At 40.0% G+C, this 15,282-nt stretch overlaps 1 protein-coding gene across 5 annotated transcripts in view; it reads left to right on the top strand.

Moving 5' to 3' along the window:
• RALGPS2 (Ral GEF with PH domain and SH3 binding motif 2) overlaps nucleotides 1-15,282 on the top strand; it is a 252,496-nt gene that overhangs the window by 220,500 nt on the left and 16,714 nt on the right. For all 5 annotated transcript variants that reach the window (XM_019501819.1, XM_019501821.1, XM_019501818.1 and 2 more), the window contains 2 exons: nucleotides 1,046-1,151; nucleotides 4,688-4,780. In XM_019501819.1, coding sequence (XP_019357364.1) covers nucleotides 1,046-1,151; nucleotides 4,688-4,780 — 199 coding nt within the window. The remainder of the gene's footprint in view (nucleotides 1-1,045; nucleotides 1,152-4,687; nucleotides 4,781-15,282) is intronic.

Raw genomic sequence — 15,282 nt, 5'->3', positions numbered from 1 at the left:
TAGGTCAGATTCTATGCAGTAAGTATCAAATATTGTCTGTAACGGAGTTAAATTCACATTCATGTGTCAGTCTCTGAATTTGTCTGCATATCCCTGGCAATCGCTAACTACAGTGTAAATGTTTGCCAGATTTCTATGTTTTTTGAATATGCATAAATGGTATGATAAATGAACTGATGGATTCTGGTTTACTTCAACAAGCATTTCAGAAATTTTTGCTTCCTCAGCTTGCTTCTAGAAAGCTGATGGATTCAGGAGTTTAATTGTGTAAATGGTTTGACATGCACTGACATGATTCCTGAAGTGAAAATAAAAAAAGAAATAATTTCTGTTTTTAAAATGGATTTTTGTAAGCCAGTCAGCTGCTCAGTTTTAATAAAGTTAGGTTTCCTTTTCATAGTACCTGGCATCTGTTTTTGGCCCCTTGCTCATGGGCACTCTTCAGACTCAGAGAGGATTATTAGAACTCCAGCTGCATTAAAAACGCTATCATTTACTGCTGTGGGCCAGCTTTTCTGCTGTTTGCTGCTGCTGCTGTTACTGCTTTCAGATATTTTACAAATGAATTGTGCATGTTTTTCTAAGCTTGTGTGTGTGCACGCACGTGTTGCAGTTTTACTGTCTCAAAGGATTCTAACAAATAAAAATATCCAGTCTTTGAATTAAGAACTAAGAATGAACTTCTAACAGAAAATTGCAATAGTATTACAGGTTTGCAGATAATGTAAACATTTTCCCAGTTAATTAACTATAGTTGAATTTTTGCTGTATCTTGAGCTTTGGAAAGTTTGTTTGTGTTTTCTAAATCCTAAACCACCTGCTGGGCTAATTAGTTTTCTAATCACTTTTGTTTTTGATTGAAAATTCCACAACAATACCTTGTAGGAGCCAACGTCCTTTTCCACAATGGAGTCCAATAAATTAAATGCCAGCATTTCTAAATTAAAGAACAGATGTTTACATTATGTTTTGAGTAATGATTGGAGAAGTAACTTAAGAAAAAATGTTTGTTTTTTCACACTGTTGTCTCGCATGCTTCTTCTAGTTCTCTAGAATCTGAAGATTTGGCTGTTCATTTGTATCCTGGCGCGGTTACTATTCAAGGTGTTCTCAGGAGGAAGACGTTGTTGAAGGAAGGCAAAAAGCCTACAGTAAGACTATTATATGGCCATTTTCCCTCTTCCTCTGTTTTAAATTTTAAAAAGTTCCTGGGCTAAAATTGTGACTTCTTTGTTCACTTTTACCCCAATCTTTACTGAAAGTGGCCTGGTAAAATCAGCCAGACTTGTGCTCAAATAAGAAATGACCGAAGGGCCAAATTATATGTATATCTGCCACTTACAAGCATGTTTGCTCATAAATGTATATATTCTTGGTATTCATATGTATTGTCTAAATCAGGGTTAGTTATCATCAGGGAAGATGATCTTTCTTGCCCCATCAAAAGTATTCCATTAATCTTATATGTTACCCAAATTTTTCACTTGCACAGAAATGCTTCTAAATGTATGTAATTTACTATAGTCTACTTTTTTGTCTGCTGATATCCTCCAGTGAAAAAAGAAAACCATTATAATGTTGATGCACTGTATTTATTAGAGTAAGATCCTGGCAGTTAGTAAAATTTAATATTTTTACAGTATTTCTGTTTAAAGTTGACCTGAGCCTAAAGAAAGAAGAGTTCAGTTTTTTTACAGCTGCCACAGCTTTAGATCTTTTATGCATGCAGTATTTAACCTTCTGCATTGTTGAGAGATGCCTGTAATTAATAGGGGTGTGCGAAGCTTTGATCGCCAATTCGATTCAGAGAAGATTCAGCCTGATTCAGAGGCTGAATCACTGAATCCAAATCTAATTGGGAGACAACGAAAACCCTCCAAATCGATTCGGAGCCTCTGAATCAATTCAGAAAAGATTCAGAGATTCAAAAGGCAGTCTTTCAGGGGAACAGAAACTGAGAAGAGGGAGGAGGAGCAGGGGGGAAAGACTGACACCTGTAGCTGGCCAGTGACCTCTACTGGTCACAGCTGGACTGTGATCTTTCCCTGAGTCCCCTTCCAGTCACAGTGCTCTGGGGGAGGGATGTGGAAACAGCATATAAGCCTCTGTCTGTAGCCTTTCTGTCCCTTTTGTGAGCTATTTCTGCCTGAGCAAAAGAGGGGCAGGTGGCTGGCCCAGAAACAGGTGGGTGGGCAGAGATCTAACTGGTGCCAGGAAGGCCTCTTGTTACAGGCTACCATCCCTGCTGTTTTCATCCAAATCTGCCTTAACACACAAGTGACATGAGTTTTGCTTTCAGTGGTTTGAGGTGCAGTTTCCCAGAAACCACTACACCTATCTCCTTGAAACTTGGCAGGCTTCATGCCTTCATGCGCTGCTGTTTTCATCCAAATCTGCCAAAAAATGACAAATTTTGAGATATTTCGGTGATTCTTTATAGTCTGTGGCTAAATCACCAAATCTCTACTGCCAAATCTTCCGAAGCAGATTTGGTCGAATTGATTTGGGACAGTGGGTTGAACTTCTGAATCAAATCACTGTCCTCCGAATCAGCTGAATCCAAATTGAATACTTCCCTATTCGCACAAGCCTAATAATACTTGGCGAGAGTAAAACTAAACATATTAAGGACTAAATGGTATCCTTCACTAAATTCCTTTTTCTTCCCCTTTTTAACGAATAGCATTAGCACTGTGCTAATGATGTTTTTATATGTAATTACTCTTCTATAGATAACTGTTATGCTCCCTCAAGCCAAGGCAGTTTATAAAAGGCTGCACAAAATAAATCACAGATTAAGACTCCAGTGATGGGCTCTTGTAGCTGTGCAAAACTGTCTTGATGTTAGTACTCACCTTCTCAATGTAGTCGCAGGATCTGAGGTCTTAATTATTTTTTTGTTTCAAAAAGGTATTTATCTCAATAATGTTTAAATTGGTTTATTTATTCAGAGTCTAGTAGACTTGTCCTACCAGACTCTGAATTTTATTCATATTTTTAGATCTAAATATTTTTCTTCTTAATCCCAGTGGATTTTTTCAGATTTATTCCCCAAACTGGTATTGTGTGTTTGGAATGTGACTTTGTTTATTGCTGGTGACTAGACTGTTAGTAGTACTATTATTCATGGCCAACTGGAGTATAGAAGTTCTAAACATTTGTTTCCATACCCCTCCATGTTGGCCAAATAGCTCCAAGGAGTAAACAAACTAAGTTTCTTGGACAATGTCATTCTCCCCATTTATGGTTAGATCTGTAGTTAGTATAAACTGGCATGTACCATTTTATATCATCTGCAGTATGCACCATGTAGATTTTTCTGTAATTTGACAGTTCTTATTTCTTGGGTAGCTCAAGCATAAATACCGTACCTACTCCTGTATCCCTCATTCTTATTAGGAAGCCAAGGCTAACATAATGATAAATGTCCTTGTTCTAGTAAGATATTTATTTATAAATAGCCTTCTCTTTAAGCAGTTGATAATTATATCTTAATGCAAATGGCTTCCTTTTTGTTCTGTGTATTCAGTTTAGATTTTGAAAATGCTTAAATATCCTGGCCTGCTAAATCCACAAGTGTTATCAGGACTGTACAAACCATAATAAAGACATTTAAAGCTACTAGAATTTACTGTCAGCAAGTAGTGCTGTGAATATGCTTGGCTTACAGTGAGTCTTTTTTGTTGCTATGTTTTGTGGCAAATCTTGAGAAATAGGTTAAAATATAATTAAGGTATCATGTAAATGTATACAAATAAAGTGGATACTCACAATACTACATTTTCTTTTATCAGCTTGATTTTTATTTCCACTACAAAGAAAGAAAAATACATTTGTCCTTTTTATTCATTAGAGGTTTATATCTAGTATCAAGATGTTTCAGTGCTGATGGCCCAACAGCAATGATATTCTCTTATCAGTATTTCTTCCAGCAGCAGGAGACTTGGATTTTATTTAAACATTTTAATTTCAAGTGACAATTTGCTAACAATGAGCAGTTTATCAGAACTGCGTGTTTTGAGTCAAAGGAGCATAAGTTGTTTGGTTTTTTTTAATTGTCATAAATGCGTCTTGCATTCACCTGACTTGTGAATTATGGAATGTGAGCAACATTAGAGCTCCAATTTCTTTCTTCGGAGAGGCACATGTTAAGGTATTATGCTCAGTTTTCCCGTTGACAGACAGATAAGCACACCGCTATGTAAAGCATCACCTGATTAATGTTAACTTTGTATTTTAATATTTAACTAATGGGTTTTGGTATGTATCGTGCATATAGTCTGTTATATAATAGTAATTTCTAAACAAAAACAAATGCTCTAACTCCTTGATGATGATGGACCCTTTATGGCAAAGGTATAATTATACCTTGTATGTCAACACAAGTGTTGAATTAGAAAAAACTTAATGAAGTCAAGGAAAAAAACATAGGTTGTTTAATGCCTCGGTCAATGGTAAAGAGCTGTGTGATGCTTTCCTTATTCATATTATGTTCCGTAAGCATGTATTCTAATTAAACTAGAAATAGCATCAGTGAAAAAACAGCACTTTTTAGTTGAGGAAAAGTGCTGATGTAGTAGTTGCCCTCACAAAGTTTGTTGCATGATGAAGTTAACATGAATGCATTTCTAACTGCTAGGCAGCATGAAATATTTTATTAATCTGTTGCTCTCTTTTTATATTCTAGGTAGCATCTTGGACAAAATACTGGGCAGCATTGTGTGGGACCCAGCTTTTTTACTATGCTGCAAAATCTCTGAAGGCTACAGAAAGAAAACATGTATGTAGAATTATGAATCCCCCAACACTGTTTCTCAAAGTTCAAAGTAAATGCATGTTCCTGATATAAATATCAAGAAAATAGTTCAGGACTGTGTCCTCCAGTCAGCCAATCATCTCATATATGGATACAACTCAATGGAAAAATCATGTACTCTTGGGGTACGTCCAGAGAGCACAGTCATGCAGTATGTGGTGCTGCAAACGTGTTTATATCCAGGGGTTAAAAAAACAACAACTATGCACATGCTTGGGCAGCATGCACTGCTAAAAAGCGAAGCCAGGCCACTTGGAACCACACTGTGGCTGCTGGCCTGGCTCTGCCTAGCAGGATCACTGTGGCTTCAGCCCCAGGACACCCCCAGGACCCCAGGTAAGGCCCCTACTGCCCCTGGGGCAACTTGCTGCACTCCAAGCGCACAGGGCAGGCCAGGCAAGCTGCGGGCTGGGGCCGTGCTGCACTGCAGTTGGGGTGGGTGGCAGTGGTGCTGGGAGGGGGCGCTATGGCGAAATTTGAGGTGGGTGCAGCCTCCTCTCCTCCCAGCACCACCACCACTCGCCCTGAGTGCAGCGCTGCAGCCTGCCCAGCACAGATCCGGGGGCACATGCACCCCGCACCCTCCTGGATGAGTGGCAGGAGCCACTTCCTCCTCCCTGCATGCCCTGGATGAGCTATGCCTCCATCCCGCCCCACCCTGGCTGGGCAGCACCTACTCCAGCTCCGCTCCCTCCCTCACTGTGGGGGCTATTGATCTGCTCCCCATGCCCCTTCCCTCCCCAGTCCCCTTTCACTACAGCAGACTTACCAGCTGCACACAGCTGTATTGGAAATCGGATCTGTATCAGCTGATATGCCTCCTTAAAAATCGGCTGCCAGTATCAGCCGCCAAGATCTCTATCTGTGCACCCCTTATACAAGTATTTAAAAACCTGAGCCTGAATTGATTCAATCTTTGCAGGTTAGTCTAACCTGGCTGGGCTGAACCAGTTTGCAAGTGCACAGGTATTTCCCTCTGGACTGAGAAAATGCAGGCACATGCCTGCAGTGGCTCAGGCTAGAATTCAAGGGGCACTAAAGCAGCCCTCTTCCCTTCCACAGTAATGAGCTGAGGGGGGCGTGGTCAGGCCCTGGCAGGACATTACCAGCTGACCTGTTGATTAGCCTCAAAAAGCCCTAAGCAGACACTGTCCTGTCTGCCTTATACAGACACCTCTCACCATTTAGCTAGCATACCACATGCTGGCTATGGGCTGTGCTGTGGGAGCGGGGGGAAGGAGGGTGAATCCCTGCTTGAGCAATGAGTGGTGAAGGGGGGCGGGTAGGGGGAAGCCAGTCTCTGCTGGAGCTTCAGCTAGGGAGCAGAAGGGAGGGACCAGCCGTGCTCTGGAGCAGACAGCCCAGCCCGGGGCTGCAAAGTATCTGGGGACTCTGGTTTAAGTTAAACCAGGAAGTGGTCTGGAATTGCATTAAACTAGTTTGACCCAAATCAGTTAAGTCTGATGCTACCTTCAACCAGGTTTATCTCGACCCAGTTTCAGCCGTTTTCAGACTGGTTTATGTGCGCTGAATGTCTGTTCTGTTACAGGTTTAAACCAGTTTCTAATAACTTAAACTGGTTTGTGTGTAATGTCTGTCCCTAGCCTGTGTCTCTGCCTGCCTTTTTACCGCATTTTTCTAACAATATTTGACTGTTAGAATATATTCCTACTATATGCCCACTAATTAATTATAAACAAGCAAGCATTGGTATGAAAGGGCTGAGAAATGTGTATATATTTTAATTGGGTAACAAACTAGGAAGTGTGTAAACTTCACCCTTTCAACTCTTTCTGCCTCCACTGTCTAATTCAGTGGATCTCAAACTATGGTCCATAGACTACCAATAGTTGCAGAATGCTTTTTGGTGGTACAGTAAAAGCTATGTTATCCAGCATCCCCTGGGAATGGGGGATGCTGGTTAATCAAATATTCCGGTTAACCAAATGTGCACTGTCTGGTTCACTCCCCAGCATCAGTGTGCCAAGGGACAGGGAGGGCAGCCCTGCGCAGGCTGCCTTGCCTGGGCTGTGGGCCAAAGAAGTGGCAAGAACTCTGCTCGCTGCAGTGGTGAAACCTGGAAGTGGTACTTCTGTTTTCACTTTTGCTGCGTCCCTCGGATGCCGGTTAATAGAGTTTTCTGGCTAATAAAGTGCCAGTTAACACAGCTTTTGCTGTACTTAGAGAGCTGGTTTGTAATGTGTTGCTGGCTTTCTTGTTTCCAGGTGCTAAATCACATTGAAAGAAGCTAAAAAATACATTAAAAACTTTACTATTACTATATGCCCACAAAAATAATTGCTGTAGATGCCCCATGGGTGTTATGTTATAAGCAGTGGAAAGGGGAGGTTATCTATGCAATCATGAATGGGAAGTAGTTGTGTCCAAAATAATCTCTGCTAAGAAACTGAAAAGATCTGAGAACCGCTGATCTCTACTATGTATGGTCTTACTATAACCATTACTTCTCGGCAGTAATGCTATCCAATGTATCAAATATTTGCAAGGCCTGTGACTTTTGTCAAAACCCAAACTTTTGTTAGATTATTTGCTTTACATAAAATTGTGTAGGCTTTACAGTGATAGTTGTGTGCTAAAATCCAATAAAGGAAACAGTCTTGTTTTTTTGTCATACAAAATGTTCTTTTCCTGTTTTAGCATTTTTTGTATATTAAGGACAAAGGCTTGGTTCTTACGGCTTTTATTAATAACCTTCTGGATCTCTGAATGCTTTGCTTTACTTCCTGAATAAAGATTCTGCTAAATATTGTCTTAGTTTATATAGCAAATTGGGTATTTTCCAACCTCATTTAGAAGAGTTCATTGGGAAACAAAACAATCTAGTATTGAAGTAGCTTAATGACTAGTATTTTGCTAAAAAGGTTTGTATGACTTCATTATCTTTTCTCCTTGTTTAAGTTGACTTTCTGTTTACTTAGCTAAGTAAAGTGGTCCTTTTTGATCTGCCCATTGTTACTGCCTCATCTGAAAGTTGGACAGAATTACCTCTAATATTAATGGAAAAATACTGATAGAATCAGTTTTGTCAAGAATAGAAGCAATAGAAAAGAACAGATGCACATGATAGAAATATAAATGATTAAAGTAAGTTAAAAGAGAAAATCCTGAAAGAATTTGTGCTGGCATTCTATCATCAAGAGTTGATTGTGCATCTTTCTGAAAGTATTGAAAAATAGAAAAACATCCTTTCTCCTAATGTTGTTCTTTGGGTTCCTGTTGTTGACTTGATTCCTGTTTGGTTTTATTCCAAAAAATGTATTTTTCCAGGAAGAGAATAATTGTATTATAAATCTTGCCTGCTGTTCTCTCCTTTCAGAGTATCAAATAATAACTCAGCAAAGGGACATAATACTCTACTAACATGGATGAAAAGGGATTTTACTATACATGTGACTATTACCCAGCAGGTATTTTTAAAACCAAGCAAAAGTGTTAAAATCTTAATACGTGAAAGAAGAGAACTTGAGGGAGTTCCACAGGTAGTGATTATGTTCTGCTTGTAAAGTAAAGATTTAACTTCTGTTTTAGGTGGTTCATTTATTAGCACAGTTACTTCAACTTAGTGTTTTTTAATCCAACATGCCTCATTGGTCTGCGTGTTTTTAAAAAAAAACAAACCAAAAAGCAAAGTTACTTAAAAACAAAATTATCATGGTAAACACGGGTAACAAATACAAGAAGATTCATGAATATCACACCAAGTGGGAGCAATTTTTGTCTCGCACTAAAAAATTCTTTTCTGTAGTCTTGAAAAATGCATCTGCTGCTTATAACAGTTCAGAGTATTATCTGAAAATCATTTTCGTAGTCAGCAGCCTTAATCATGCCCCCCTTGTCTTCACATCCCTTCACCAACTTCTCCTCATCTCTAACAATAAATCGCAGATAAATTCTTCCTGGCATCAAATGTAGCAATTAGTCTGATCCTGAGCAGAGTTGCCAAGACTTGCTAACCAGGAATTTCCAGGTATTAGTACCAGCAGGAGCATTGGTACACCTCAGTCTACTCTCAGCCTGGCTTTCTGGCCCCATGCAGTAATCGGCAAAGCCCAGAGGCATGGGGAATACCCATAGTATAGCATAGGGATAACTACTCCTATGTCATCACTGAGCCATGTTTACGCAGCCTCTTCTTGAAAAACTCCAATGATGGAAATACCACAACTTCCCTAGGCAGCTATTCCATTGCCTTACTGTTAACCAGTGAAAGTTTTTCTTGGTATCCAGTCTAAACCTACTTTGCTGTGACTTCAGGTTGTTGGTCTTCATTCTCATTTTTGCAGCAACAGAGGAAAAGTGTCATCTTTGTGGCAGTCCTTCAGATACTTGAAGACTTTTGTCATGTCTCTGCCTGTTAATTACTTTTTCTGCAAGATGAACGTGCCTATTTCCTTCAATCTCTCCTCACATGGCTTGCTTTTACCATGCCCTTTATCATCCTACCACCTGCCTCTGGACCCTCTGTAGCTTCTCCATTTACTTTTTAAAATGTTGTACAGACACAGTACTTCAGATTAGGCCTAACCAGTGCCAAATAGAAGCTCTGTCACCTCTCAGGCCTTACACCTGATGCATCTCTTGATGCAGACCAAAATAACATTTGCCTGTTGTGTGGCTGCATCACACTCCAGACTCGTATTGAGTATAAATATAAGCTGCTTGCCTCTGTTTCAAGGCCTTTCACAGCCTGTCCCTTCCATCTCTCATTCATTGTCAGGAGGTCAGTTCCAAGCTGTATCACCCACTGGTTAAGACTTCAAACAAGCACTTTTGTGTTTTCTTTCAAGATGCCCCTTCAGCTAGGGACAGACATTCAAAAAACCTGCACCTGAATTGATTAAATCTTTGCAGGTTAGTCTAACCTGGCTAAGCTAAACCAGTTTGTAACCATACAGACATCCCCCTCAGCCATTTTCAAACTGGTTTATGTGCAGTGAACATCTGTTCTGTTACAGGTTTAAACCAGTTTCTGATCACTTAAACCAGTTTGTGTGTAATGTCTGTCCTTCAAGGAATTGCCCATAACCATTTACACGGGTATCTCAACTTTCTCCTTCAGATCCCCCCCTAAACTTCTCCTTTGCCATGATGTCTAGAAAGAATTAAAAGCTAAGTTCAAGTTGGAATGAAACCACAATTTAGCAGGAAGTCAGTATTATCTCATTGTTTCTGTGCACCACTTTGAGCTGTCTGTATCCATCTTTTTGTTCAGTTTATGCAGGCCTGGTCTATGATTTCAGTTCTTAGATATTTTGGTAATATAAATAATAAATAGTATACCCTTATTAGTTGCTTTTATTAAGGATAAATAACTGGATTTTGGCTTTTAATAAGATAAATAGTACATTTTAAATACTCATAATAATACTTCTCCAGAGCTAGGTAAATAATTCCCAGACCACAGTCTTTAAGCTGGAGTTAAGCCTGTGTGATAAGAATGTACGCTGATTTGGGACAGTCATTTTGAACTGTTGAGCTTTATTATTGCAATGCTTTCTTGGTGGTACAGCTTTGCCTTACCCACACTGCATAGTTAGTGTGAAATGGCATGAACTAGCCCTTAGCATGCACCTTGGATTCTGTGACAGTGCACTGTGACAGAGCTGCTGGTCTCAGCTCATATCTTCCTGAGTTACAATACAGGAAAAAAGTTTAAATAATTGAAGCTGAACTGGCAATGGTATTACAGTGGTGTGGTTTCAGCTGTGTCTAGAAAATAGCTGGTGAATGAATAGATAGAGTCTCTATGGCACAGTGTAGCTGGTATATGTGATAACATTTACGTAATTTCTCATCCAGTCAGTGAGTTCATAAGAAATTTATCTTGCAAAAGGCTAACAGTTCAAACACCTTGTAGAGCTCTTATAGCATATGAATAATTTATGTTTATATTTTAAGTTTAATCATCATTATCAAATAATGAATCCTAGTATCTGCCAGGAAGATAAAACCCACTGGCAGGGGGAGAACCATGACACACATTAGGAGAGCTAAGGACAGAAGATAACACGGCTACAAGAACCAAAAGGGAGCCCTTCCTAATAATATGAAGAGAGCACTAGTAATTGAGATGGTAATTTAGTTTTTGACTATAAGGGGGAGAGCATGTACTTTTTCACTAGAGAAGGTTTTTTTAACCATGCATAAGTAAATGATGTGAACAATTTTAATAATACTATTAAGCACTTTCCATATTCAAAAATACTCAACAGTACTGTACTGAATAGCAAAGGTGGAAGTCTAACCTTCAAGGAAACTTCAAGATGGTTCCATTTCTTGTGGGAAGACCAGCAGTAACTATACTGAACTTTGGTTGAAGTGTTTGTTGCAGGTTTGTTTGGGTGGTGGTGGTGTTTTGGATTCGGGGCAGGGGAAAGTGTTGTTTGTTCTTGATTTGGCGTGGTTGTGTTTTTTGTTTTTTGGATGGTCATAGTTATCAGTTACATTCCAGTAGCTCCTCTCTTTTTTACTTTCTAGCCATTTGCTTGCCATTCCGGGTCCTACCTTACAGGCTATTAGCAGCACTAAGCCCACTTACCAGTATTAGAGCAGGGCCACTAACCTTTTCAGGAGCAGCAGAGCTAGGTCCAAAGGCAAGCTGCTGATTTTGACCTGACTGCTACCTCCCTTTCCCCCCTCTCCAGACCCAAATGCCACTGCCGTTCCATGCCCCCCTCCCTCTTCCCCCTGCATCTCCAAGTAGTGCCAAATCGCTGCTGACAGCCTAGCTTTGTAGGTCATATCTAGGCTAGGTTGGCCATAGGTTGCCAACCTCTGTATTAGTGTTAGGTGGTCATTGCTTCCAGGCTGGGAGAGCTCTTTAAATGAGATGATACTATATTTAATGTTCCATCATGCTAGGTAGCACATTGGGACTTACAGAGCACTACTCTGCTGTCCAAATAAGCTTCTTAATCAGAACACAATTGATGAGCCTCCTGGTAGGACATATGGTCTGTATTCCATATCATTGATTGTATTCCTCTTTGAAGAGAAACTTGCAGTTAGAGAAACTTGACAGATGAGATGTACCTCATCAGTTTATTCATGTGAATTCTATTCTCTGTTGTCTCAGCCCCTGTAATGATCTTATCGGCCAGACTATACCAGAGGAATTGTATAGATTAATCTGAAAAGTTGCCAAAAGAGGGATCAAAAGGCTAATCCAGGGTCCAACATAATGTATCTTTCGTGCTGTAGTGATATAGAAGGAACAGTGGTAAGAGAGAGAGCGCTGCAAATACCAGATAAAGTGGTGAAGATAAGTCTCAGGCTTTTAAAATGGAAGTTCTTTTTGGTTCACAACTCCATTCAAGATTCTTAATCCCCAGGGGCCAAGTACATGCAGTCAAAAAAGTCTGAGGCTGAATAGATTCAATCTTCACAAGTTAGTCTAAGCTGCATAGATTGAACCAATAAGCAAGTGAACAGACATTCACTTTTGATTCTGGAAATTCAGCCACATGCCCACAGTGGCCCAGTCCAGAAGCTGGGGGGCGCTGGAGCACGCTTCCCTGCTCATGGACCAGACAGCTTGAGCCAGGGCTAGCCTGCCCACCCTGCAAGGGGGGTGTCGCAGGGGAGATGCTTGGGGACTCCAAGCTAACTTGAATCTGGAGAAGTTGGGTAAACTAATTTTTAACCTAAATCAGTCAAGTCTGATGCTATACCCATCCAGGTTTATCTTTAACTAGCTTTGGCCATTTTGAAAACGGTTTATGTGCATTGAACTGTTGGGTGACAGATTTGAACTGGTTTCTGAACACTTATACCAGTTCGTGTAATTTCTGTCCCTAGCCCAAGAGAAACATCTGTATGTAGATGTTGTTGAGCTTAGGTTAGTGGAGCCTAGCCCAGAGATGGGCAGGGAGAGGTTGTCATAGGATGCACAAGGAATATTAAAATCAGTGAAGCTCTTTCTCCTTTGAGGCTGGCAAACCAGACTTCATTAGCAAATGCTCCATACATCAATGGTGAGCAAACTAGCATAGTGGACTATGTAAACAGAGAAAACAAAGCCACAGGGCAAACAAGTTGTTAAATAAGAATACAATTGCTATGTGCTTCTATACTTCTATATAGCATTGCTTTTACATTGCTATAGTTATGTTTATAGGAAATATTGCATTTTCAGTTTCTAAACTTACTTCACTGTAACTTTTAGGACATTTTTCAGCTGAGTATTTTCAGGGTGCCAGTGAAGTATAAATCTTAAAAAGTTTGGAAGGAAGCAGGAACAGATACTTTGTTACAAATAATATGTAAGAAATGAAAAAAATTCTCTCTGAAAATTTCTGTTCTTGGAAAAGACCTGCCTGCGAGTCTTCCCAAAGTAGTGTGTGCCCGTTTCTGTGGCAGTATGAAGGCATTTTTATAGGGAAGAGTAACTTGAAAGAAATCTGCATAACCATGTATTCCAAAACTGGATGCTAGTACAATGCTTTTTCAGAAGAGAACAGCAAATGTATTAAACCCTAAAGGAAAAAAAAATTAAGCATTGGCAAGGAATAATTTAAAAGATGTATTTGATAAGTTTCACCCAGTCTCAGGAAAGTGAGGCTGGTTTGTTTAATGAATCCTTTCTAGGAACAAAAATTAATAGGATAGACATTTTACTTTATTTATATTGCACATCCATTGATAGGTTATAGCTAGAAATGAAAACAGCAAAAGTAAATATCGTATGAGGGAAATAATACACAGTGAGTTTACAAAAAATGACTCCTGGGTTAAAAAGGGAAGGATATACATAAATTTTCTCACATACAGCACGTCCCTCCCAAACCAGCCCCCCAAAATTGGGGTGCGTCGTAAGCATTTTATCCCAATCTACTAATCAAGCTCTCTGCCGCACTGCAGTCTATCTGGTTCCTGTTTCTCTGCATTTGATCTGGACATCTTCCTTCTACCATTTTAGGCAGAGAAACTTTTCTTCACTAGTCAATCAGTACACCTGGAGAAATGGCATGCCAGTGCAGCTGCCAAGATGGCTCAGCAAATTGAAAGGGTGGAGTCCTGGAATAACCCTCACAGCCATAGCTATGAGCTGAGGACTGTGACTTGTGCCTGAAGCAGTAAGTGAGCTGCTGGTAGTATCTTGAGGAGGCTAATGATGTGGAAACAGTGCTTAATGTGCAAGAACTTCTATGAAGAAGCACTTAAATGATCTAGCAGTCTTGATACTCTTTTTTTTTTTACAAGGATCTATGTTAGAGGTGGGCAAAATGGCAGATCTGCGTGGCAGCCAGACTCCACTTCCCAGTAACCCCTGTCCATGTGGTTGGGACCGGTTTCCATGGAGACCCCAGCAGCAGCCACACTGTGATGGCTTGAGGCCAAGGTTTCTGTGGAGACTGACCCCAGCAATGCTGGCAAGGTGTGGAGCTGCTCTGGGGCTGGGATCTTGCAGTGGTGACAGCGTGGTCCAGAGCCAGGGCAGGGGTGCGCAGGCAGTGGATCGCAGCTCTGCCCTGACTCCTTGCAGTGGTGACTGTGGTTGGGAGCTGGGGCAGGTGACAGCATGGTCCCTTTTCTGTTTTTTTGTTTTCCTCATTTCCACCTATCTACATTCTCACTGGCATCCTGTCACATTTTACCTTCTTTAATTCCTTGGAGTCTCAGAACAGCAGACTCCCTGTGCCTGACAAAGGGTGATTGCGCCCAAAAGCTTGCGAAGAACTTTTTTCTAACTGCTCAGCTGATCTAATAAAAGATATCACATCTACCCAAAGAATTTTCCCTGCCTTTAAAAAGGGTAGGGTTTTTTTCTACATATAGTAGTGCTCAGAATCAACTCGTTAACAAAGAGAAGTTTAAAGTTTGGGGGGTTTTGTTTGTTTTTTAAAACAACTGTTCCTATTTAGGAGTAGGAAAGTTTCTGGACACTAAGTATAACTAGTGTGGCTTTCCAACAATTGCCTTTACTCATTCTAAATCAATGACATTTCATTGTTGCCTTGTATAACTTAAACCTCAAATTTCCAGTCCAATTTTCATACATAGGAGATACATTTCTGACAGTGTCACAGTTGCAATCTATGTCCAACACCTTGTGATCCTTTAATGAGATGTAGCAACTTTAAAAATGACTTGCTTCTTTCCCTGCTTATTTTATGATTGTGTGTACATGTGTTTAAAAACAAAACAGTAATAATGTTATGAAACTGGAGTTTGTGTGTGTGGTTTTGGGTTTTTTTGGACTGATAACTAATTCTCTATACACAGGGGAACAGCTCCTACAGGAGAGAATGAGATAAAGAAACACACATGCACATTCGAATTTCTCTAAAAGTACCCCCAAACCAAAAAAAAAAAAATACTAAACAAGCAAAACCCCCACAGTATTCTGGACAAAGAGGCAAGAATTGGTGTTGAATCGGTAACACCTCTCCTGAAATCTCACAGACTTTAGCTAATTATCTCATGGTTATTTAGGAATATAAAAA

The sequence above is a fragment of the Gavialis gangeticus genome, unplaced genomic scaffold (genome assembly GCF_001723915.1).
Source record: "Gavialis gangeticus isolate Ggan-Ray unplaced genomic scaffold, GavGan_comp1, whole genome shotgun sequence".
NCBI lineage: Eukaryota > Metazoa > Chordata > Crocodylia > Gavialidae > Gavialis > Gavialis gangeticus.
Note: the sequence above shows the minus strand (reverse complement) of the source record. Positions and strands in the feature narration are given on the sequence as shown.